The 24028-nt window shown below is 29.0% G+C and overlaps 1 protein-coding gene and 1 long non-coding RNA gene across 2 annotated transcripts in view; one reads left to right on the top strand and one right to left on the bottom strand.

Moving 5' to 3' along the window:
• The first annotated feature begins 4695 nt into the window (after positions 1-4695).
• LOC130674859 (uncharacterized) overlaps positions 4696-24028 on the top strand; it is a 163508-nt gene continuing 144175 nt past the window's right edge. The window contains exon 1 of the long non-coding RNA XR_008991145.1: positions 4696-4939. This is a non-coding gene — a long non-coding RNA (uncharacterized LOC130674859). The remainder of the gene's footprint in view (positions 4940-24028) is intronic.
• Positions 14695-19250, bottom strand: LOC130674854 (zinc finger protein Elbow-like). The gene is made up of 2 exons (XM_057480287.1): positions 18454-19250; positions 14695-17783 (listed from the first exon to the last, which is right to left on the bottom strand). Exons 1-2 carry the CDS (start codon positions 18514-18516, stop codon positions 16338-16340), a joined length of 1509 nt encoding a protein of 502 aa, XP_057336270.1. The 5' UTR covers positions 18517-19250; the 3' UTR covers positions 14695-16337.

Raw genomic sequence — 24028 nt, 5'->3', positions numbered from 1 at the left:
TTTTCAAATTTATAATTTCGTTCATTTTTACGGCAATGTTATTAAATATTTTAAAAATCCACTCACCGGTTGCTGATTTTTCTTGTAAGACTGCAGTGGTGATGACATCGAAGTTCCTTCAGGTGATCATTTGAAAGGGTTCTGAGACTCCTTAGCTTTTTTGAATGTTTTTTAAAATACATTTTTCACGTTATTTGAACTTATGTCCACTTGTTATTCACTGCACTCACTCGCGCTTTTTAATTTATTGGTAACACTTTGAAAAATAAAAAAACGAATTGAGAATTTACACTGACACTAACATTCACTTCACCACTTTCTTTTTTTAAGCTTTTTACTTTATATTACTTATGTACTAAAAATAGTTAACTCACTTCACTATTATCTCATAAACACTTTTCACTTAATGATTTTATTTAAATAATATAAATTTTAAAACGATAAATTATAAAAAAAAAATGTTTTGAAAAATTGCATCTATAGTTTTTTAAATTTTCTACATGTGTATATTTTTATTTTTTTTGTAATTGACTTAAAAAAAAAATCAGAAAATTATTAATTGTCTACTAACTTCAGGATCATGTCCATTAGTGTCAAATCATCGCCATTTTTTTTTTAATTTTCGAATTTTAAAAAAATTTTCATTATCAAATTCATTACTTATTGACAGTTATCAATTTATTTATGATAAAATAAATAATAAAACATGGAATAACTAAACGAATAAACAAACCGTGACTTTATACTGACACAGACGCTCACTAGCATTTTTTAAAAATTTTCTCACTTTAAAAATTCACTTACTTCACTCGCGCACTAAAAATAATCAACTCACGCAACTATTATCCTACACACATTTTTCTCAATAATTAAATTTAAATCCACTTTTTATTTTAATTCCAACGAATTTTAAAAATTAAATCCAATCAAACTTGGGTCCGACACACTGATCCTGAGCTCTGACTACAATTCACTTCCCCCTAAATTAGAAGTTACCAGAAAACACTAGAATCCGTTTAAAATTTTTGACCAATCAGGAGAAGTTATAATTCAAATTTTCAATAACAATATCAACTCTAGCCAACTTCACATTATCTATTATTGAAAAATTTTACGAGTGTAATGTAGCAGACAGGCAGATTTAAAATTTTAAATAAATAGGGTAAATAATTAATAAAATAATATTTATAAAAAATGCACTTATTAATTTCAAAATTTTTTAAATGTGCATTTTTAAAAATTTTATTTTATTAATTATTTACTCGATTTATTGATAATTTAAATTTTGTCTAATGTCTGCTACATCCACACTCATAATTTTTAATTTAAAAAAAAATTAATTATTTAAATAAACCTTTAAAATAACAAAAAATAAATTGAGCTGAGGCTGAGAGATTTAGATATAATAGTAAAGTAAATAAAAATGCAATAGAAACCTTTAGACAAAGAAATTCCAAGAATTCTAGCTCGCCATTTTTCCACGAAATTATCGATCAATTCTTGACTTCATTTAGTCGTTAAAAAAAAAATAAAACACTTTTACTTTTATTCACTGCACTAAACACTGAGTAAGTTTTACTAACACATTTATTTAGTCACTTCTACTTTTTTTATTCCGGTAATTTTTTTTGTTTTTTTTTTTTTTTTTTCTACAATGACCGATCCATTGTTGCCCCGCACTTTTTTTCCACACTATATTATAACTTCACTATAATTAAATAATAAATTATATCTGTCTTTAATTTAAAATAAATGTCAACATATTAATTAATAAACTCATTTAATTAATTATTTATTTAATCTCAGACCAAGCAAATTTAACGGAGATGTGAACAATCGCAGTGATGAAGCACTAATGCATCAATATGAAGTTGGCTAGAGCTTCATCATTTTCACGGTCTCCCATTAGTTCAAATTTTTCAAAATCACCGAATCAAATAATTTATAACTAAATCACCGGATGATTTGTAAGCCAATGAAATTTAAAAAATTTAAAACCGTCCTTTATATTAGGGGGAGGGAAATTTTGATGAGAACTCAGGCTCAGTGTTCGGGAAGTGTCAATAGCGTGAGTTCGGTTTTTGTTAATTTTTAAAAATTAATTGTGATTAAAATAAATTTAATTATCAAGTGAAAAGTGTTTATTCGTGATAAATGTGAAGTGAGTTAATTAATTTTAAGTAATAAGTGAAGTAAGTGGTAGTGAAAAATTAAAAAAAAAAAAAAAATGATCCTGAAGTTGGCCGACAATTAAAAATTTTCGGAATTTTTTTTTTTTCAAAAAATAAATTACGAAAAAAAAAATCTAAAAATGTGCACATGTAGAAAATTTTAAAAACTACAAGTGCAATTTTTCAAATTTTTTTTTTTATTCTTTATCGTTTCAGATAAATTTCAAAAATTATTAGACGTCGGCTAACTTCAGTATCATCAAAAAAAAATAAAAAATGGTGAAAGTGAGTGTTGGTATCAGTAAAAGTTTCCGGTTTATTTTTTACTTTCAAGTTTTGAGTGTCGAGATAAATTGATAATTGAATTAATTATTTTGGTTGTGAAAAAATCAGTAGAGTCTAGGAAAATCCAGAAATATAAACAGTGGCACTAAGAGAGTATGAAATCAGCTACAAAACTGATATTTTCATTATAAATTTTATTGCAAAGCTGGCCTCTGATTGGCCAAAATTTTAACAAATTATCAAATAGAATAATTAATAACTAAATCGGCTGATGTCCTGTCAGCCAATAAAATTTATTTAATTTTGAATGGACTCCAGTGATGATACTGAAGTTAGCCGCCGTCTAATAATTTTTGGATTTATTTAATAACGACAAATTATAAAAAAAAAAATTTTTTAAAATTGCACTTATAGTCTTTTTAATTTTCTACGTGTGCATTTTTTTAGTTTTTTTTTTTTTTTTAAATTTAATTGTCGAAAACTAAATTTGAAAATTTTTAATTGTCTGCTAACTTCAGGATCATGTGTCTTGTGGGTAATTTAAAATTAAGGGGAAGTTAGTTTCACACTTCACAGTCCAGCGTAAGGGTTTCGGGATCAGTCATTGTCAATATATTTAAATTCATTGTTATCATAATAACTAAGATATTTAATTGAATTGTTTTTAAAAAAATGTGTACGTGATAGTAACAATGTAAATGAATTATTTTTAGTGCGTGAGTGATATAAGTGAATTTAAAAAGTGAAAAAATTTTAAATAGATAATGTGAAGCTGGCTAGCGAGTTGATATTTTTATTGAAAATTTGAATTAGAACGTGTCTCCTGATTGGTCAAAAATTTTAGACGGATTCTAGTGTCTTCTAGTAACTTTTAATTTAGGGGGAAGTGAATTTTAGCTGATTTAGTTATAAATTATTTGATTCGGTAATTTTGAAAAATTTGAACCAATGGGAGACCGTGAAAATGATGAAGCTCTAGCCAACTTCATATCAACGCATTAATGCTTCATCACTGCCATTGTTCACATCTCCGGTAATTTTGCTTGGTCTGAGATTAAATAAATAATTAATTAAATGAGTTTATTAATTAATATGTTGACATTTGTTTTAAATTAAAGACAGATATAATTTATTATTTAATTATAGTGAAGTTATAATATAGTGTGTGAAAAAAAGTGCGGGGCAACAATGGATCGGTCATTGTAAAAAAAAAAAAAAACAAAAAAAAATTTCCGGAATAAAAAAAAGTAGAAGTGACTAAATAAATGTGTTAGTAAAAATTACTCAGTGTTTAGTGCAGTGAATAAAAAGTAAAAGTGTTTTATTTTTTTTTTTTAACGACTAAATAAAGTCAAGAATTGATCGATAATTTCGTGGAAAAATGGCGAGCTAGAATTCTTGGAATTTCTTTGTCTAGAGGTTTCTATTGCATTTTTATTTACTTTACTATTATATTTAAATCTCTCAGCCTCAGCTCAATTTATTTTTTGTTATTTTAAAGGTTTATTTAAATAATTAATTTTTTTTTAAATTAAAAATTATGAGTGTGGATGTAGCAGACATCAGACAAATTTTAAACTATTAATAAATCGAGTAAATAGTTAATAAAATAAAATTTTAAAAAATGCGCATTTGAAAAATTTTGAAATTAATAAGTGCATTTTTTATAAATATTATTTTATTAATTATTTACCCTATTTATTTACAATTTTAAATTTGTTTGTCTGCAACATTCACACTCGTTTAAAAATAATGTTTTTTTTTTAATTTTGTTTTTCTTTTAGTTTAAATTTTGTCGTGTCGTTATAGAATATTCCGCCATTTTTCACTTGAAATCTTGTTTCGATTTGAGATAAAAATTCAAATGTCATGATATTTAAATTTGTTTAATCGATAATCGAAATCGCGGAATTCGGTTAAATTTTTTTCAGTCAGTAGAGCAGCAGCTGATCTGTAACTGAGTAATTAAGTGAAGTTTTATTTTAATAGTGAGTGAAATTGTTTTATAATACTGAAGTTACCCGACGTCTAATAATTTTTGAATTTTTTTATAAGCGATAAACTATAAAAAAAAAAACAATATTCAAAAAAAATTTCACTCATAGTTTTTCAAATTTTCTACGTGTGCATATTTTTGGTTTTTTATTTCTTGTAAACAATTTGTTGAAAAAAAATTTGAAAATTTTTAATTGTCTGCTAACTTCAGTCATATTTTTTTTTAATAGAATGTAAAGTTTTATTTTGATAAAAAGTGAAGTTTAATTGTACTTGAAAGTGAAGTTTCGTTTTAGTCGCGAGTGAAGTTTTTTTTTAAATCGAGATTGAAGTTTTTACTTTAATAATGAGTAAAGTTTTATTTAAATAGTAAAAATAAAAATGTAAAGTTACTGAACAAATATTTAGTGCCCTTTTGTTTTCGATTCCTTGACGACATCAATAATTTTCTGCTATCATCGAAGGCTTGACAAAAAAACCAGCGAATGGTGAGTCAATTTAAATAAAATTCAAATTTATTTCAAAATTGATATAAAATTATCTGACATATATTTTTTATAATACAACACAGTAATAGTACATACACATACATATTATATGTGATCACAATAACAATATTGATCGTTTTCAAAAAAATATTTGATAGCATATCGTAGTCTCCATCTTAGATTTTGATTTATAATTTCCACTCATCAATTAGTTATTCGTAATCGTAGTTTTCATTATCATCGCCGTCTAAGAAATTCTATAGAATTTCTACGAAAAATCTAGACTCAAGGCTCGGAACTTTAAAACTTTTCCCGCGAAAAAGAGCAGGAGTTTAAACCGTCGATGCAGGTATGGTGAAAAATAATTTTCCTCCACTGCAGTCGTTAAAAAAAATCCTTGGAGGCAACCCCAAATTATCGAATGTTTCCTATAAAATTAAAAAAATAAATTAGTGTATTTCCGTCCAATTATTTCCAGTGCCGCAAAACACTCTAATCATCTCTCTGAAAAAACATAAAATTATTTAATTTGAAATCTCACATTAATATTTTAAAATTCTCAGCGTCCTTTGGTTAGAATCAAGAGCTATAATTCGAGATTTTTTTCCAGCGTATACTTAACGATTTTGAACAGCGAGCATAAAAATTTTTTTTCTGCAAAATGAAAGAGTCTAATATATACACAGATATAAATATATGTGTGTGCGCGTGTCTGTGTGCTTTAGCTGGTTTAGTTAACGTGTAAAGTAACACCCAACTACAAGAAGCTATATAGTTACACTAGTGTGTCGGTGCCGGCGTGGCTGCCGGTTGAGAGTGATTTATCCTAGTCGCCCTCGGGCCACCGCCTCCCTAATCTCTCGTTCGCGTCTCTCTGCGTTAACCCCGCGTTATCCTCTCTGTTTATCTTCTTGACTCTTAGCCCCTTGGAACTTGCTTTGCTTCTTCCTGGCTTCATCCACCCACCACTTATACACCACATTCATACATATACACTCTTATACTCTTATACTTATACCCACATATACTCTTTCAACCGTTTACTCTCCGTTGACTTTTCTCTCTTTCTCGTGTCTCCCTTAACTCATTCCCTCTGACCCCATTGGTATCCTCTGTCTTACTTCTTACTCCACAAGATCACTCTCATCTCGTAACTTCAACCTTTTAACTCACCACAAAGTGAACGATCTTTTTTTTTTCTGTCCGTTACACATTTAACATTGGACGCAAAAGACCTCGGTCTTGGCCATTAATCACTTTACACCATCACACGACGATAATTTACTCAAGCTTTAGTTAATATAGCACGACTAATTCATGCCAACTAAATAACAATCATGCTTTGTATTAATAACGTCTAATATTAAATTCCTCGAAAAAAAATATTGTTTTCACAATAACTCATTCATTTTTATTATTCGTTATTTATATTTTTAAATTTATCTATTAATATAAGTGCTTAAGATTTAAATCTTGCTTGCAATTATATAATTTAATTAAATTGTTCATTTTCTTACTACTGTTTTGCTGTTAATTGTGAAATAATAGACAGAAAAAAAAATTCTTGGCGTAAAAAATTTTTAATCGCTTCAAGAAAATTTTTATTTACCCTAAGAAATTTTTTGCATTATGAATTAAAAACGAAAGCTTTCTTGAGTCAAGAAAAAAATTTCTTTCGTCAAGAAATTTTCACTGACCCTAAGAAAATTTTTGCACTGTGATTTGAAAATGAAAATTTTCTTGAGCGAAGAAAGAATTTTTTTGGGCCAGAAAAAATTTCTTGAGTCAAGAAAAAAATTTCTTGGGTTAAGAAATTTTTACTGACCCTAAGAAATTTTTTGCACTGTGAATTAAAAATGAAAATTTTCTTGAGCGAAGAAAGAATTTTTTTTGGCCAGAAAAAATTTCTTGCGTCAAGAAATTTTCACTGACCCTAAGAAATTTTTTGCATTGTGATTTAAAAATGAAAATTTTCTTGAGCCAAGAAAGAATTTTTTTGGGCCAGAAAAAATTTCTTACGTCAAGAAATTTTCACTGACCCTAAGAGATTTTTTTGCACTGTGATTTGAAAATGAAAATTTTCTTGAGCCAAGAAAGAATTTTTTTGGGCCAGAAAAAATTTCTTGCGTCAAGAAATTTTCACTTGTCCTAAGAAATTTTTTGCATTATGAATTGGAAGCGAGTTTTCTTGAGGTGATAAAAAATTTTCTTGAGTCAAGAGAAAAATTTTTTCTAGTCCTAAGAAAATTTTCGTTTTCATTTAATAATGAAAAATTTTTCTTGCGCCAAGAAATTCTATTTTTCTGTGTACAATTATTTCATCATAAATATAACTACTTTTTAATTTAAAAAATTAATATTTATGAATGCATTGAAATTATTTTATTTTCACACAGCAAAACTTGATTTAATACTGTTGTTAAAGAGTAAAAAATGTTTTAACATAATGATTCAAATTTGAATTTTCGAATAAATTATAATAATATTATTCAAATGCATTAAACATAATGGTAAAGATCAAAAAGCAAAAGATCAAAACCAATAAAACTCGGCTTTCATTGGTGGTGGTGCGTAATTAACCCTAGCGATTATAACGTCACCTTATGTTACTGTAAATTATACTCTGCGGTTCGAAAAGTTTAACTCGGTCGTCAAGTAGATTGCAAATCGATGTACGCCTTATTGTACCTACCATACCTCGGCATTTATTAACTCAATTACATTAATAACCTTGTTATATACATATGTATGTATAGTCATACATATATTTAATTAAATGTTACTTATCACCACTTTCAATTTTTTATGCAATTAATAAACAATAATAATATTACTAATTGAAAATTTTATTTGTACGCATAAATATATCGCATTGTGTTTATGTGCTGGCGTTTTTCCAGAAAATTTTTCTGATGCCAAGAAAGTCTATGGAAATCCCATAGAAAATCTAGACCAAGGGCTCGGTATTTTAAAAAAAATTTTTTTCCGTCCTTTTATGTGCTACACAGAAAAAAATTCTTGACTGAAGGTAAATATTCTTGATTCAAGAAAATTTTTTTGGAGACCTAAATTTTCTCAGATAAAGTAGAAATCTTCTCCTACAAAGACAAATTTTTTTTAACCAAGACAAACTCTCTTGGCTCAAGAAAATCTTAACTTGGTTCCCGAAAACGTTTGTCTTTAAAAATATTTTCTTGACTCAAGATAACTTTTCTGTGTAGCATTGTTCTTCCAGAAGACTCTTCTTATAGTCCAGTCGGCAAGTGATTTAAATGGCGGTCCTAGTAGATTAAGCGAGGCGGAGACCGATTTTGACGATTTTTTTTTTGATTCCGCACTAAAAAAGGATTTCCAAAAAAGTTGAACAGGTTTCCCGTGTTGCTTTTGATTATTTAAATATTTAAAAATTAGTACTTAGTTAACTTTTAAATATCTCGGAAACTATAGGGAAATCGGGAAAAAAAATTAAGAATAAAATGTAGAGAAATAATCAAAGAAAAAAATGAAACCAATCCGAAGTCTATACGACTAATAGTTTACGAGATATGATTTTTTTAATGCAAATTAATTTTTCGCCGCGCGCGCGGGAGTAAACAATTACCTGGAACTTTTTGAAAAATGCATAAATTAATAAAAATTTTTTTCTAATTCGTAGTTCTTACAATTCAAGCCGATAAACGAAAAGTTTCAAATGGAAAAAATAATTTTTTCGATTTTTTACATTAAAAAAACCATTTTTTGGTGTTTTGGATTTAAAAAATCAAAATTACCAAAAAAATTTTTTTGATGCAAATACAATTATTCTATTAGTTAAAATATACTCCCTAAATAAAAAAATAATCTAAAAAAAAATTTTTTTCTACAAAAAACAATCGATTGAAAATTTTAAATTTTATGTCGCTGGCCCTATCCATTTAATGAGTAAGACAGAGATAGCAATATATGTCTGTCACTCTAATCGCTGGTCGAGCGCCGCTAGTGGGGGATTCACAATAATAATAAAGATATATACGGTGGTCATAATTCGAAATATCCAAATCGTTTTATTTTTTTTTTATACTCCAAACTTTTGTAATAGAAATTTTTTTTTTTATTCAAATTTTTTTTTTTTTTCTTTAATTTCTTCTGTGTGTAAACAAATTTTTAACGTGATATAAAAGTAATTTAACTTGTACTTAATGTTCTTAAATAAATCTCAATATTTTTAAAAATGATTGTAATTTATATCCAAACCATTCCTTATTTACAATAGTATTAATAAAATAAATATTTATTGATTCCTAAAAGGTTGAACTTAGATTACTGTAAAATTTTTAAATCTTTCATCGTGGAGTACAGTTAATATTTAAATTTTTTAAATGTCAAATTTTATAATTACAGCAGATATACTGTTTGAAATATATATTTTCAAAGAATAATTTTCAATCGATAAAAAAAAATAATTTTTTTCACGCAAAAAAAGTTGAGATAAAAAAAAAATTTTTGTAAAATTAATTTTTCAGATAAATAATTTTTTTTTGCAAAAAAAGTTTTGTAAAAAAAAAAATTTGTTTACACACAGAAGAAATTAAAGAAAAAAAAAAAAAATTTGAATAAAAAAAAAAATTTCTATTACAAAAGTTTGGAGTATAAAAAAAAAATAAAACGATTTGGATATTTCGAATTATGACCACCGTATATATCTTTATTATTATTGTGAATCCCCCACTAGCGGCGCTCGACCAGCGATTAGAGTGACAGACATATATTGCTATCTCTGTCTTACTCATTAAATGGATAGGGCCAGCGACATAAAATTTAAAATTTTCAATCGATTGTTTTTTGTAGAAAAAAATTTTTTTTTAGATTATTTTTTTATTTAGGGAGTATATTTTAACTAATAGAATAATTGTATTTGCATCAAAAAAATTTTTTTGGTAATTTTGATTTTTTAAATCCAAAACACCAAAAAATGGTTTTTTTAATGTAAAAAATCGAAAAAATTATTTTTTCCATTTGAAACTTTTCGTTTATCGGCTTGAATTGTAAGAACTACGAATTAGAAAAAAATTTTTATTAATTTATGCATTTTTCAAAAAGTTCCAGGTAATTGTTTACTCCCGCGCGCGCGGCGAAAAATTAATTTGCATTAAAAAAATCATATCTCGTAAACTATTAGTCGTATAGACTTCGGATTGGTTTCATTTTTTTCTTTGATTATTTCTCTACATTTTATTCTTAATTTTTTTTCCCGATTTCCCTATAGTTTCCGAGATATTTAAAAGTTAACTAAGTACTAATTTTTAAATATTTAAATAATCAAAAGCAACACGGGAAACCTGTTCAACTTTTTTGGAAATCCTTTTTTAGTGCGGAATCAAAAAAAAAATCGTCAAAATCGGTCTCCGCCTCGCTTAATCTACTAGGACCGCCATTTAAATCACTTGCCGACTGGACTATTATGCCAAGAAAGTCGATGGGAATCCCAAAGAAAATCTTGACCAAGGGCTAAGTATTCGAAGAAAAAGTTTTTTTTCTTTCAACTTCTTTCGATTGCTGCAAAAACCATAAAAATCGGTTGATTAGTTAAGAGGTTATAGAGCGTTCAACCACCTGATGAAATTTCAATTTTCGAAAATCGTGGTGAATCTAATAACCGCGAAATTTTGAAAATTATCGATTTTCTTAGCGGGAAGTTAGAAAAAATTTTATACGCCCTTATGCCTTTACAAGGTAATCTTTTAGAATACGCCCTCATGGCATCTGTACTGTAATATGTATACAAAAAAATTTTTATGAATGTATATTTTGAATAACAAAGACTAATTTATTATTTTAATATTTTGATGATTAAATTGTCTTTTGTAAGCAATGATTGATGATACGTAAAGTAATGGATGTATATGTGTATTCATAAAAGCTATTATTGTTTGAGTGTTATGTATATACGAACGTATATATACATATATGTATATATGGAATATAGAAACCGCGGCATGCGACGTCGATTGACATTAAAGTTTATCTTGTGACAGCCGTCAACTCGCACACTGGACAGCCTCGGATACCGAATGAACACGCTAGGGCACATAGTCAACCAACAATGCATACCGATCCGTCGTCTACCTCTTTGAACAATATAATATACCATGTATATAAATGTATTCTATATATCTATAGGCATTTAACAACGGTATATTGTATTGCTGCGATGGCACTTTGGAAAAGGGACGAATGCTCACTAACTGTCTATATCACTTTTAATTATCTTCTTGATGAAGAATATATTTTATTTTTACATATTTATTTATCAGTAATATTCAATAATCTGGAATTAGACGTCTAATAATTTTTGAATTTTTTTAAAAATGATAAATTATGAAAAACTAAATATTTGAAAAAATTGCACTTGTAGTTTTTTTAATTTTCTACATGTGCATATTTTTAGTTTATTTTTTACTGTACTTTAAACTTCATGTAATGTATAACTTTTTACTACTGCTTAATATTATCAAAATTTTTAACAGTTCAATAATAAATCGATTATGAGAAATCTACTTCCGTTTCGGCGGCCGAATAGCCTTTTTGAAATTCAAAATTTTAGCGGGAATTTAAAAGTGAAAAATGAATTTGATCAATTAACAGTTAATGGAAAATTAAAGTAACATAAGTCATATATAAATACCGTATTATCATGAGTGTTATTATTTTTTTGTGTCATGTCAAAGTGTGAGGATCGTAAGAAAAAGAAGAAAAAATATACGAGGTAATAGGGAAGAAACAAACAATCGTTGTTCTCCCTTGAGATCCTTAGATAGATATAAGCGGGTGAAACTTGGGATAAGAACTAATGGTTTGCTGTCAGAGGGCGGAGGTCGACCATCTATCACTCGCAACTGTTGACCACTTTTGTCATCCCGTATGTCATTGTCAATTTTTCTTATTAGATTCGTTTTTATACCTTTGAAATCTTCATTCCCGCATGCCTATTATCGATTAAACAAATATAAAACGTCGAGCTAAAGCTGTAGCTGTATTATTGTAAACCAGACATAGGTACATAAATAAATTAAGATAACTTCTACAGAATAAGGAAAATATCTTACGTGAATGTGTTTGAATTCCGATCACGCGTAAGCTATTGACTTTACGAGCTATTTTGTTGAAAACTTTTTTTTCAATATATATTGAAAACAGAATTATTGCTTACCAGATGCAAAAAGATTCTTAGTATGATATAAATTTATAGTAAAGTTAACAGTTTAAAATGTCAAAGGTCTATTTTGAACAAGAATTATGGTATGGGGGATTTTCAAGAAAAAGCATTATTTTCTTCAATAAAGTAAAATAATTAGTTGATTAAAGTATTTTATTTACTTGTTTAATACTAAGAAAAGAACTTTGTTTTGTCACAAAAATATTATTAGACCTGCCGTTTTTTATCTAATGTCGTTTAGAATATTTGTGTACCGTAAAAAAATTTTTTTTTCATAAATAAATAATTTTACACTCTCTAAGATTCGAACCTAGACCGTTCGGGCGAGACTTATGACCTACGCTTCAGCACGTCCATGTTTTTAATAACCTCTGTTAAGCTATTAATCGATCATTGTCATCTTAAATATTAACTTACACAACTAAATACTAAAAATTAAACATTTAATTGTTCATAGAAGTGGCTCTCGGAAAAATTCATGCATTCTATATTTTTATCAATGCCAATGAGAAGTTGAATTTTGTTATAAAAACAGATTTTTCCCTCAGAGAGATATTTTTTTTTGAATTCTTCATCATATCTTTTTTAAATTTCTTTTTTTAATTAACTAAATAATTACTTTATTGAAGTTTTTAATTGCAAGAAATTTAAGAACATAAGGTAAAGTACCCAGTACTTGAACAGTTTTCAAAGTGAAATCCATTTAACTATGATTTGGGCAAATAAAAATTAATTAAATCGACAAAACAAGTGTTACCTATAAAAATAGGGACATTTTTCAATCTATTTAAAAAAAAAAAATTAATAAATTTTAAAATTTTCATATTTTTTCAAGGTTTTTAAAATTTACTAAGGAAGTAGTAGTACTTGAACTATCTATTTAGACAAGCCGCAGTAGGCAATACTTGAACAAGTATAAGATACAGGTTACGTACTTTTTGCCGGTTATTTATTCAATCACTTTGAATCGTTTTTATGAGAAAAGAAGTGTTACATTTTGGGAAATTACCCCAAATTAATTAGAATAAAAATAATTTTTAATTATTAAATGTTATCTAGGTTTGGCCTCGTTAGAGTGTCTATAGACCCCCGGTGGACCCTGGTCGTCGATTATTCGATTAATTATTAATTCATTTAATTTTCGCGATTTAATTTATTTTCGATACCGGTTCCAACTCCTTATTTTTCGGCACACCACAATGAGGTTAAATTTATTTAGAATTAATTGTGTAGTTTATTAATTATATGGAGAGCAGAGGTTAGAGCTCTATGAGCTCTCTCCCAAGACTGACTATTGAGTCATAATAAAAAATATAATAAAGCTAACAGAGTTGACAAAATTTTGACGCTTCATCTCAGGTTCCCTGTGAGAGAATCGTCATGGCCCGGGTCTCATGCATCGTCATCTGTTTTGACTACCCGCTAGCCGCGGCAACTCTCTTATCGTAACCGATTTCCGTTACATCGCATAAAATTATTTTATTAAAAATAATTAATTTAATTTAATCAATAAAATATTACGGGAGCGTAACGGAAGCATCATTCGGTCATTCATTGTGTGGTAGTATTAAATTCAATAAAATTATAATTATTTCGGTATGGAATGAAAAAATATTTATTGCAATTACTTCCTAAATTTTCAAACAATATTGCAATACAAAGATTTGTTATATTTAACGCTAAGATTTTTAAATAATTCAATTTACATAAATTTGTTCAAGTACTGGTCCTGTTTTTAGAGATGTTCAAGTACTGGGTATTTGACCTTATCAGCTAAATTTAAGAAATATTCTCTTGTTTCAAGTAATTCATGCTTGTAGAAATTTATTGCTAACGTGAAGCAATAGTTTTTTTTAAATAACGACTATCAATTTTACTGGGGTAAAAATGACTCATTTTGAGTTTTTATGGAAACAAGAAAAATAGTTACTAGAATTAAATTTTTTTTCTTAGTGTGTTAGATCGATTCGTAAAAGAGTTATAGGACGTCTTGAAGACAAAGACGAGGACTGTAGTGTAGTTTGTATAACATACACAGGGATAAAACCATAAAATACGCAATAGAAAAATGTCGAGAATGAAAAAGTGAGTGAGATCCGGCAAACGAATGTAGCGTATGTGATTTAAGGGAGAGGTTTACTCCCACCCACAATGCTCTGAGAATATGAGTTATTGCGCCATATAATTCCATAATTCAGATTCATACCCAGAGTTTACGGTGTCTGGGTAACAAGCAGACTGCGCCCGTTGTTTTATGGCCTTTGCTCTGCTCTGCTCTCTTCATCTCGTCTATGCCCTTTTCTCCACCATTCCATTCTCCCCGGTCTTTACTCATCTGTATTTTATTTTATTTTTTACGTCATCTTTTTTCTGTTATATGCCTCTATTTTTCTTTATCGGTCCCGGGATAATTGTTCTTTACATCGCTCGCAAGTTAAATTCATAATTCATGTGCGATTACTTATAATTTATAGCCATAAATTATATTTATAACAAATACTTAATGTATAAATTGTGAGTATGTGAAAATATATATGAAAATAAAGCATTAGCTGACAAATTATTTACTCATTGTGATTTTTAATAAATCTATGTATTTACAATACATTTTTTTCATTATATATATATCTATATATATACACATATATATAGATTATAATTTATTAGATTACATTCACATTTGATATAGTGTTAAATTATTTTTATTCTCGTATTTGAACGATCTCATACTTAGTGAAACTTTGGTTACGAAAAAATAGATCGTAGTTTTTAATACATGCGTATTAGGGCGGCCCAAAAATACCGACTTTTTTTCGTTTTTTTCATATGAAAATTTGTTGGTTTAAGTTTTTTTTTAGAAGTCTTCAAAAATCAGCTCGATAAAAAATTTTTTAGAGGTCACACAAGTTTTGAAAATTCAAAAAATAATTGAAATTCGGAAATTTTGTTCTAATTTTGTTTTTTTTTCGGGGCAGAAACGGTTTATGTCTGTAACATCATGAATATGCTGAAAATTTTGGCTCAAAATTTGAATAAGTAGACGTCGCTCAAAAATTTTGAATGCTTCGTCTTTTGACGTTTTCGAGCGACCCTTGAATATTAATTTTAAGGCTTCTCGATTTTTTCACCATCAATTTATATTGTAGTGAATGGAAATATAATCCGAGACATAGAAAAAATTAGTTATTTACATACTTTTTATTCTTTAATTCAATTTTTAGGTTTTTTTTGTTATTCAAATCTTTCCCAATTTCATTTCTTAAGACTTTCCGATATATTTTCGGATATGCAAAAATCTATATTTTGAGCTAAAATTTTCAGGATGGTATAGATTTTACAGATAGAAAATATTTCTGCCACAAAAGGAAAAATTAAAAAAAAAAACCGAATTTGAATCATTCTTGGAATTTTCAAATTTCTGAAGCGAAAAAACTTGTCGGTTTTTTTGGGCTGCCGTAATACGTATGATTGAAATTTTTTATACATGTACACAGCGACAGCATGAAAATATTATTCCATGAATTAATTTACAGTAATTACAATTGTATAGGCTACATATATTAACATGACTGTAAAGTTATTTATTTATTCGTAAAATTGTTAATAATTTGAATGAATAATTATTAATTAATTTTAATAACAATGAAAAGAGATCAAGCTGATAGATTTCATTAAGTACAAAATCATTTTTTTTTGTGTAAGACGTAATAGTTTTTAATATGTAGCAAATATATTTTTTTTAAGAATTTATTGAAAAATATATAAAATATTTTTTTTCAAATTTATTACGTGCCAATTAGTAATTTTTATTGTCAAATTAAAATTCATTTCATGTTTCGTTTTGGGTTTGAAAATCATTACTATTGAAAAAATATTCACTTTTTCTTTTTTAGAAATTTTTGTTCAAAAAGTTTTGGAAAAAATTATAGTTGTTATAATTTTTATATTATTTCTTTACACAAAAGAAATATGTATACTTTTAAAATACAAATAAATCACAATATTCTGCAGAATTTAATAAAAATTTGACGTTACTATAATTTATATACTTATATTTCATCCCCGCAATAAATGTGTTACAATCTTAGAAACTTCAGTCAAAACTTAAAAAAAAAAAAAAAAAAGAAAATAACAGTTATAATTTAAAAATGTAAACTCCACTAAAATCACAGTTATTGAAATCTGGCTAGCATTAAAAAAGCCTCAATGATGCAGACCAGAAGTGGCGCCCAGTCGTGGAGCCGGCCCAAAAAATGAATAAGGCGACAAGTATGGCGGCAAACTGGCAGCAGCAGCCGCCGCAGCAGCAGCGGCAGGATGTTGGGCAGGTGGCATTGTGGTTAATCCAAAGGATGATAATGATGATGGTAATAATCCTGGTGTTTTTCCGTACGGATGATAACGCGCCGTAGCAAGTGGACTCAACGGTGGGGTCGGATAATTGCGCGAATAAAGTGGATGGCCCGGAGGTAATCCCGTAGGTGTTAGAAATGACAATCCCGGATCACTTGTAACACTCGTGTGACTTCTTAAATGCTGAAGTAGTTCTTCCGGGGACGAAAATCTCTTGCCACAATAAGATGTATCACCAGCGACCCAATTACAAACATATGGTAATTGTGATGCGGCCGCAAGTGCTGCTAATTGTGCGTGAGCATAAGCAGCCATTGCTGAATTGTGCGCACTCATTACTGATCCGTATGGATTCGTCGGTGCAGTTTTATTGTGATCGCATTGAATGCAGCCAGCAGGACAGGATCCATGCATGATACCATTAACATTTGTAATGCCGGCACTGGTTGTTGCTGTTGTTGTTGATAATTTGCTGTAACTTGTTGTTGGTGCTGTTGCTGATGTCATAGGATTTAGTAAATGTGAACTATATTGGCAACCAGTACAATAGGGATCACGACAAACGAGTGGTGAATCTGTTGCACCGCCAGCGCTTGTACCTTTTATCCGTGAATAATTTAAATACGGATTAAGGGTATTGACATTTTTTAACGTGGGTACATGATGTAGGGACATTAGGGAGCTTGTCATTACGTCAATTGGCAAGGGATAGCTGAGGTACGATGATGTGGACACAGCAGTTGGAGTGGATTTAAATACACTGAGCGGTAAATCCTTCATAGATGGATCCAATAGTAGATTTGACGTGTATGGAGATTTTGAATCCAGTTGAAGTGATTGATGCATTTGCGATGACACTTCGCTGCTTGTTCGTGACAGTGGAGATTCTCGCGTTACTTCGCTTGTACCATTTGGTGTAGATGTTTTTCGGCCTTGTGGTGTTATTGCACGTGACGAAGCACTTTGATTGCTAGAACATCTTTTACTGCTGGGAGTCCGAGATCTTCCTTGGGTCGAATTACTGGACGGTGCTCGTTGTTCTTCTGGACTGGACGTTTTTTCATGAGATTCAGACGATGGTTTTGAATTTGGTTTGTTTTCGTTAATACTTGAAACGTTTATCAGATTGTTCGGAGACGATTTATCTCGTGCGTCAAGACGATCTGCTGATTTTGATGATTTGCTAGATGACTTGTCTGCTGAGGAATGGAGCGACTTTGATGTCGTCGGTGGATCTGCGCCAATTTGACTGCATGTTTGGGCGAGCAATGCCAAAGGACTCTTCTTTGCATCCAACTATAAGAAGAAAAATTAAAAAATTTTAACTTATTCGTTTTTCCATTTACTACTTTTTTAACCCTTCGTTGGTCGCGTCGCGGGGAATCGTGGTAATGTTAATTTTCTAACAGCGTCGCCAAATCTATAGACAATATATGACATCCATATTAGTTTTATTTATTTCGCTTCCGTATATTTGGCAACGTTAAGAATAAAATTTCACTGTCTAGTTTGGTCGCGCTTACGGGGAATGCCGCGATTCCGCATTCATTCGACATTTATTATTTAATCTATAATTAATATAACTTTAGAAACTCTTTTAATGTATGCTAAATATATCAAAGAAGGAATAGCTAAATATTTGAAAGCTGAATAAAATTTTTTTTCCATTACAAAAAAAGCAAGCGGGAATCCGCTCATAGTGCGACCGACGAAGGGTTAACGGATAATTGAATAAATTCATATTGTTCTCTAATAACAAATGAATAAAAAATGTTAAATATGATAAAAAAGTATAAGAACTACAGAGATATAAGAAATAGTCTTCTGTACATTAAAAACCATTTACAGAAGTCGAAGCTTTGAAAGAACGTTATTAAAAACGATTAATCAATCGCGGTTATCAGTGATTCTAATTTTAAAATATCATTCAACAATAGTTGAATTTATAAAACTATAATTAACTAACCGTAGTTGGTAAAGGTGTAAGATATTCCGGACGGAGATACTGATTTGCACTTGACGTTAACATTTTATCGCGACAATTCAGCGAATCGATTAATTAATAATTCATCTATCCATTAGCCGCGTCACTGCTTCCCACTCTATATTTATAAACTGAACATTAAACTCAATATACCGTAGATAAAATTCACTTTGCACATAAATAACTTATAAATAATAACAAACAATGAAAATTATAAATGTTCTGGTGTATTATTTTTGACATAAATATTCACTCGTAAATATCACATTATTCCATTAACATAAATAATATTTTTTTTATATTGTTTATTAAATAAAAAAAATTTCACGTCGTAACATCACTGTGTAATTATTTATGAGACAATTTAGTGGTTATTGATAGCACCGACGTTATCTATGCGGGTTCTGAAACACGACTGATCTGTACTTGGCAGTAGAACCCCGCCGATCTTACCCCACCACTACTAATTCAGCCAGACTACTACAACATTCCCCCCACTATAAAACGAGTCTCCAAGGAGACAATCCCCTTCCTTTGGATTTCTACCCTCACTATCATCACATCCTTGATTGCCCTACTCCGCTGTGCATTCGTACACAGCTGAAATCTCCCTCTGTATCCCTACACAACTGGAATTCCCTTTCTCCGTAGCAAACACTATAATCATCCTCTTGTGGGGAATTCTTTCCCCTACAAGTACAATAACTACCGCGACACGGTGTTGGTCGTGTCCCGGCGGTCGTTGTCGGTTCGCGCCCTGCCGACACTTTTACTGAGCGCAAGCGACCTGGCCAACGACGTGTCAACTTGTACTGAAACCCCGATACCACGTCATCTTTAACTTTAGCTCTAAGCGTGTGTACCCTTCCTTTCTTCTTCACCCGCCTATTTACCGCTATCCCTTTCTCCGTCTATGTGTTTACTACCCTTTCGTCGCGCATTTAACGCGACTTTGCACTCGGTAATTACCATTATAATTTGCTACTGGCTCATGCTTCGTCTAACTATTATTAAATTGACTAAATTCACTTACTAAATACATCATTCATTAGCACATAGTTATTTTCGTCTGTTATCCATTAATATTCGGGATTAGGATTTGGATTTTCTTGTTATTAAAAAAGGGATTTGAAATTTTTTTTTAAATTACAAACGTACAATTAAAATGATGTTTAATTATTTTATTTGATCTTCAAAAAAAGTTGTTGAAAGAGGTTTGAAATTTCTAGGATTTCAGCTTTTCGTATAGGGAAAAAATAATATGGGAAATTTCTTTAGAAAAAAAATTTTAATTTATTTTTGAAAATTCAAATAAATCGAAAAATTATAATTTTTAATAAAAATATAATAATTTTAAATTTTCTAAAATTTTTTTTTATAATGCTGACAAATATTTGATACAAATACTGGATTTTTGGTTCTAAATACTAGGGATGTGCGAATAATTCGAATTTTTGAATTATTCGTAAATTTTCAAATTATTCGTAAATAGTTGAATTATTGGTAAATTTTTGAATTACTCGTAAGTTTTCAAATTATTCGAATTATTGGTAAATTTTCGAATAATTTCAAAATTTGTTTTTTGAACGTCTTGAAATTTTAATATTTTTTCCAATAATCCAAATTTTTGTCAGAAGTAAATAGAGCTCAGACATGAATCTATAAAAATTTTTTTTTTTGGTTACTTTAAAAATCTCTTCATTAAATAAAAATAGAATATTTCAAAACTGATCAGAATTTTCTCGATTCGAATCGAGTAATTCGAAAAGTTACAAATAATTCGAAAATTTACGAAAAATTCGAAAATTTACGAATAATTCGAATTTTACAAATAATTCAAAAAGCTTTAAAGTATTTGAATTTTTTTTTTCAGCTCAGAAAAAAAATTAACTTTAAGTTTAAAATTAGATAATGATATATTTATAAATAAAAAATATCAATTCGAGACCGACAACTATAAAGAATTTTTTTTAAATAGCAGTTCTTATAAATTACCGTTATTATTGCAACTATTAAATATAATTTCATATATCTATATATTTTATCGTAATAACTTGCAATTATTGATGAACATAAAAAAAAAAAAAATATGGACGAACCGATAGATTAGACATAATCGTTAACTATGATAGATGTTAAAAAAATATCGTTTAATTTCCTGCGACAGTGTCATTAAAAGTACACATGTAGTTATAAGAACAATTATAAGTTTTGCTATGTACGTGTATACGAGTACATGTAATGGCAGTTGATTGTTATTGAAATTGTTCAATTATATATAACAGTAGCAGCTAACAACAGCAACAATTACGTATGTTAGAGCATAAAAAAATGACATTATTGAGAATATGAATACACTTAAATAATTTAACTGTCGACAAACATATCGGTTTTAATTTTATAAATATTATAAATCCAAAAATATATGAACTAGAAGTATGCGAATCGGATTCAGATCGAATCGAATATATCTTTTTCGAATAATTTGAATCTTTTCGAATTAAACGCACATCCTTAATATCAACATTTAAAATTTTTTATTTCTTTATATACTGAGCGGATTATATTCGCTGTAAATTAAATGAAAAATTTAATGTGTATATTTATTGTTATTAATTGTCACGTTTCAAACTGATAATGATAATATTAAGTTAAGAATTATATAAACAAAATTTAATAACGTGTAGGCAAAAGACTTTAGTGAAAGATATAATACAACAGCGGAGAGACAGATAGATATGTATAACGTCTCTGTTCGTCGTCGTCCGCACTGACTTGACTTGCATCCGGTTATTTATTGCTTTACAACGGCCACAAAAAAATAATTACATTTTACGACGTTGATCTTGAAGCGATCGCTTTGATGTTTGCCGGTAAAGTAATGCGCCCAATGCGGGCCAATATAAACGTAGTAACCGCTCATCTAATTATATTGATATACATATAAATTTTTACACGCACATATATAGATATATATATATGTATTTATTTATTTATTGACGTGGTATGTATCATTATAATGATGATTATTTTCAGTACCCAGAGAAAAGTTAGCTTTATTAAACATAAAATATTATTAAAGATAATATGTTTTGTATACTTTTGAATGATACGTCTTTGAAAAACTTCAAGGAAGATAGTTTTTCAAGCAACATAAACATACCATATTACTGATCCATTAATAAATTGGGTAAAATGTGTAATGTAAATATACATCATCAATATAATTATCACTTCGTCATAAAGTCTTTGAATAATGAATTTGTAAAATATAAATTTGGCAATTACCCGAGTCGAAATTCAAAACCTTGCTAGAACCTAGAAATTTTAGGATCGAGAAAGAAAAGGACACTGAGCACTTAATTTGTATAGAAAAACAACTCCTATATAAATCCTATAAATGTCAGTTACGGGAGAAAAAGGCATGCTTAGTTGTTATATAGGCGTAAAAATTTAAAATTATTAATACTTATCAGAGCCTAAACATACTGTAAAAGCTCATTTCGGCCTATGAATTCTACACTATTTATTAGGACCTAGTAGACCTACAGTTTTAACATATTTATTTGAACCTATCAATTTAAATTTAAAAAGAAAGATGATATTTTTCTGATATAGAATCGTTATAAGTTATTAAGCGCACAGAGTGCTAACAAGGCTTCGATAGGTCCACCGAAAGATTTTAAATTAAAGAAAAAAGTAAATTAGAACTTAAAGGACTAATGTAGGAGTTGGGAATTGGTCATACGTAGAATTCTTAGGCTTTAATCAGGAATTTAAGAATTTATCCTACCAAATGAGAATTAATAGTTTTTATAGGTTCTAAAGAGATGTTAAATTTTGATTTTTTAGGTCCGCTTAAGAATGTCAAGTACTAAAATAGGTTTATTCAAGTATGTTGAGAACTTAAAGTGAAGTCAAATTTTGAGGCGGGTATTTTTTAAAAAACAGAAGTTTCCGCACAAAAAAATATATATCTCGGCAAAATAGTAGTCATGTGAGGCAAGTGTGCGCAAACCCATTCATTTCGGACCGAAGTGCATAGCTTTGCGCACACTTACCCTCTATATCTTTAGTATTGTCGTATACATGCTATTTTGCTAGTACCCGGGTCAAAAAAACAACTTGATTTTGAGTTCTTTGACTTATTGGACTGGCTTTTGACTTAATTAACTTGATTTTGACTTCTATAATCTTTTTTATTTGCATTTGACTTTGTTAACTCGATTTTTGCTATTTACTTTTTTTAACTTCAATATAGCAGGAGAAAAATTTTTTTTTCCCAGCACCGAGCCCTGAGTCTAGATTTTTTATAGTTATAGGATTTCTTAGACGAAGATCATCACCAAAATTAAGGCGTCTGTTGAATGTCCGTTAGCGGAAAGCCGGGAAAATTTGAAAATATTGCAATCTAATAAAAATCCTGACGAGAATTCACTGAATTATTGTGATCAGCAATGAATACTTTGAATATTACTGTAGAACAATTCGATAAAGCGACTATTGGACTACATCCCCTAAAAATATAATTTCTATTGGATAACGGATTTCGATAGAAAATAACAATATCAATAATAATTGAATTGAAAAAATAAAAAGCGCAAATCCCACGGTAACAAACTCTAACTGGATCGCAGTAAACGGTCTTATTTACAATTTCGACCCAAAATTAATGAAAAAAATTTATGTGGAGTCGTATAAATTTGATACCGGACATGAAAAATTACAGTAGGCAGAGAATCGGCCGTATATAATTCAAAAACAGTCATTTTTATTTGTCAACTTATCCATTAGTGAGAAGTAAAATGACATTACTCATATAAATAATCTGTATTATCTGTCAAAAATATTCAATATGTATCACAGTAGATAACAAACTCGTTACATGAAAAAAAAACCTATTTATTATGAATGGATACCGATCAATTTTATCATCTAATTGTCATCTACCTCTTTATTGTACACCGAACATTATTGACAACTGGCAAAATGTTTGATTTTATTTCTATTTATAAATACGAACAATATATGTACAGTGCATGTATGTATGTATATATATATATATATATATATATATCACAATCATGCACAAATCCACAAACACACTCAGTTTCCTATCAACGTTCTTCATCACCATCAACCCGACAGCTATATATCAAGCTTTATTTTTCGATCCACCCCATAATGCGTTATTGTTACTTTACGATGGAAATTCATCTGCTCTTTCACACATATAGGAACACATAAGTACAATCGGGGTTCACCCAACGTAGATGATATCGACACTTTATTTTGTGTGTCATAAGTTATCATAACAATTGAAATGCGGTTAAGAATCAGATAAAAATAAAGTAATAAATAAAAAAAGAAATAATTTTTAATACAAATATATATCGTTCCTGACCATCTCTTTGTGTAATATATATTATTTATTTTTGAAGTGGCTTATATTCGGCGCCACATAAACACGTCACCCTCGTCGCTGTGGGTTGTGGCCAAAACCTTCAGATAATTATACAGCGCTCTCATCTTTCACCAACACGTATACCCTTTAGAA

The sequence above is a fragment of the Microplitis mediator genome, chromosome 9, assembly GCF_029852145.1.
Source record: "Microplitis mediator isolate UGA2020A chromosome 9, iyMicMedi2.1, whole genome shotgun sequence".
Lineage (NCBI taxonomy): Eukaryota > Metazoa > Arthropoda > Insecta > Hymenoptera > Braconidae > Microplitis > Microplitis mediator.
This window is presented reverse-complemented; position numbering and strand designations above follow the sequence as displayed.

Bases quoted from the DNA above. Each gene is read 5' to 3' on its own strand.
- LOC130674854 (XM_057480287.1), bottom strand. From the start codon at position 18,516: ATGTTAACGTCAAGTGCAAATCAGTATCTCCGTCCGGAATATCTTACA. The intron at 17,784-18,453 runs GTTAGTTAATTA...TTCTTCTTATAG, and splicing joins TTACACCTTTACCAACTACG to TTGGATGCAAAGAAGAGTCC.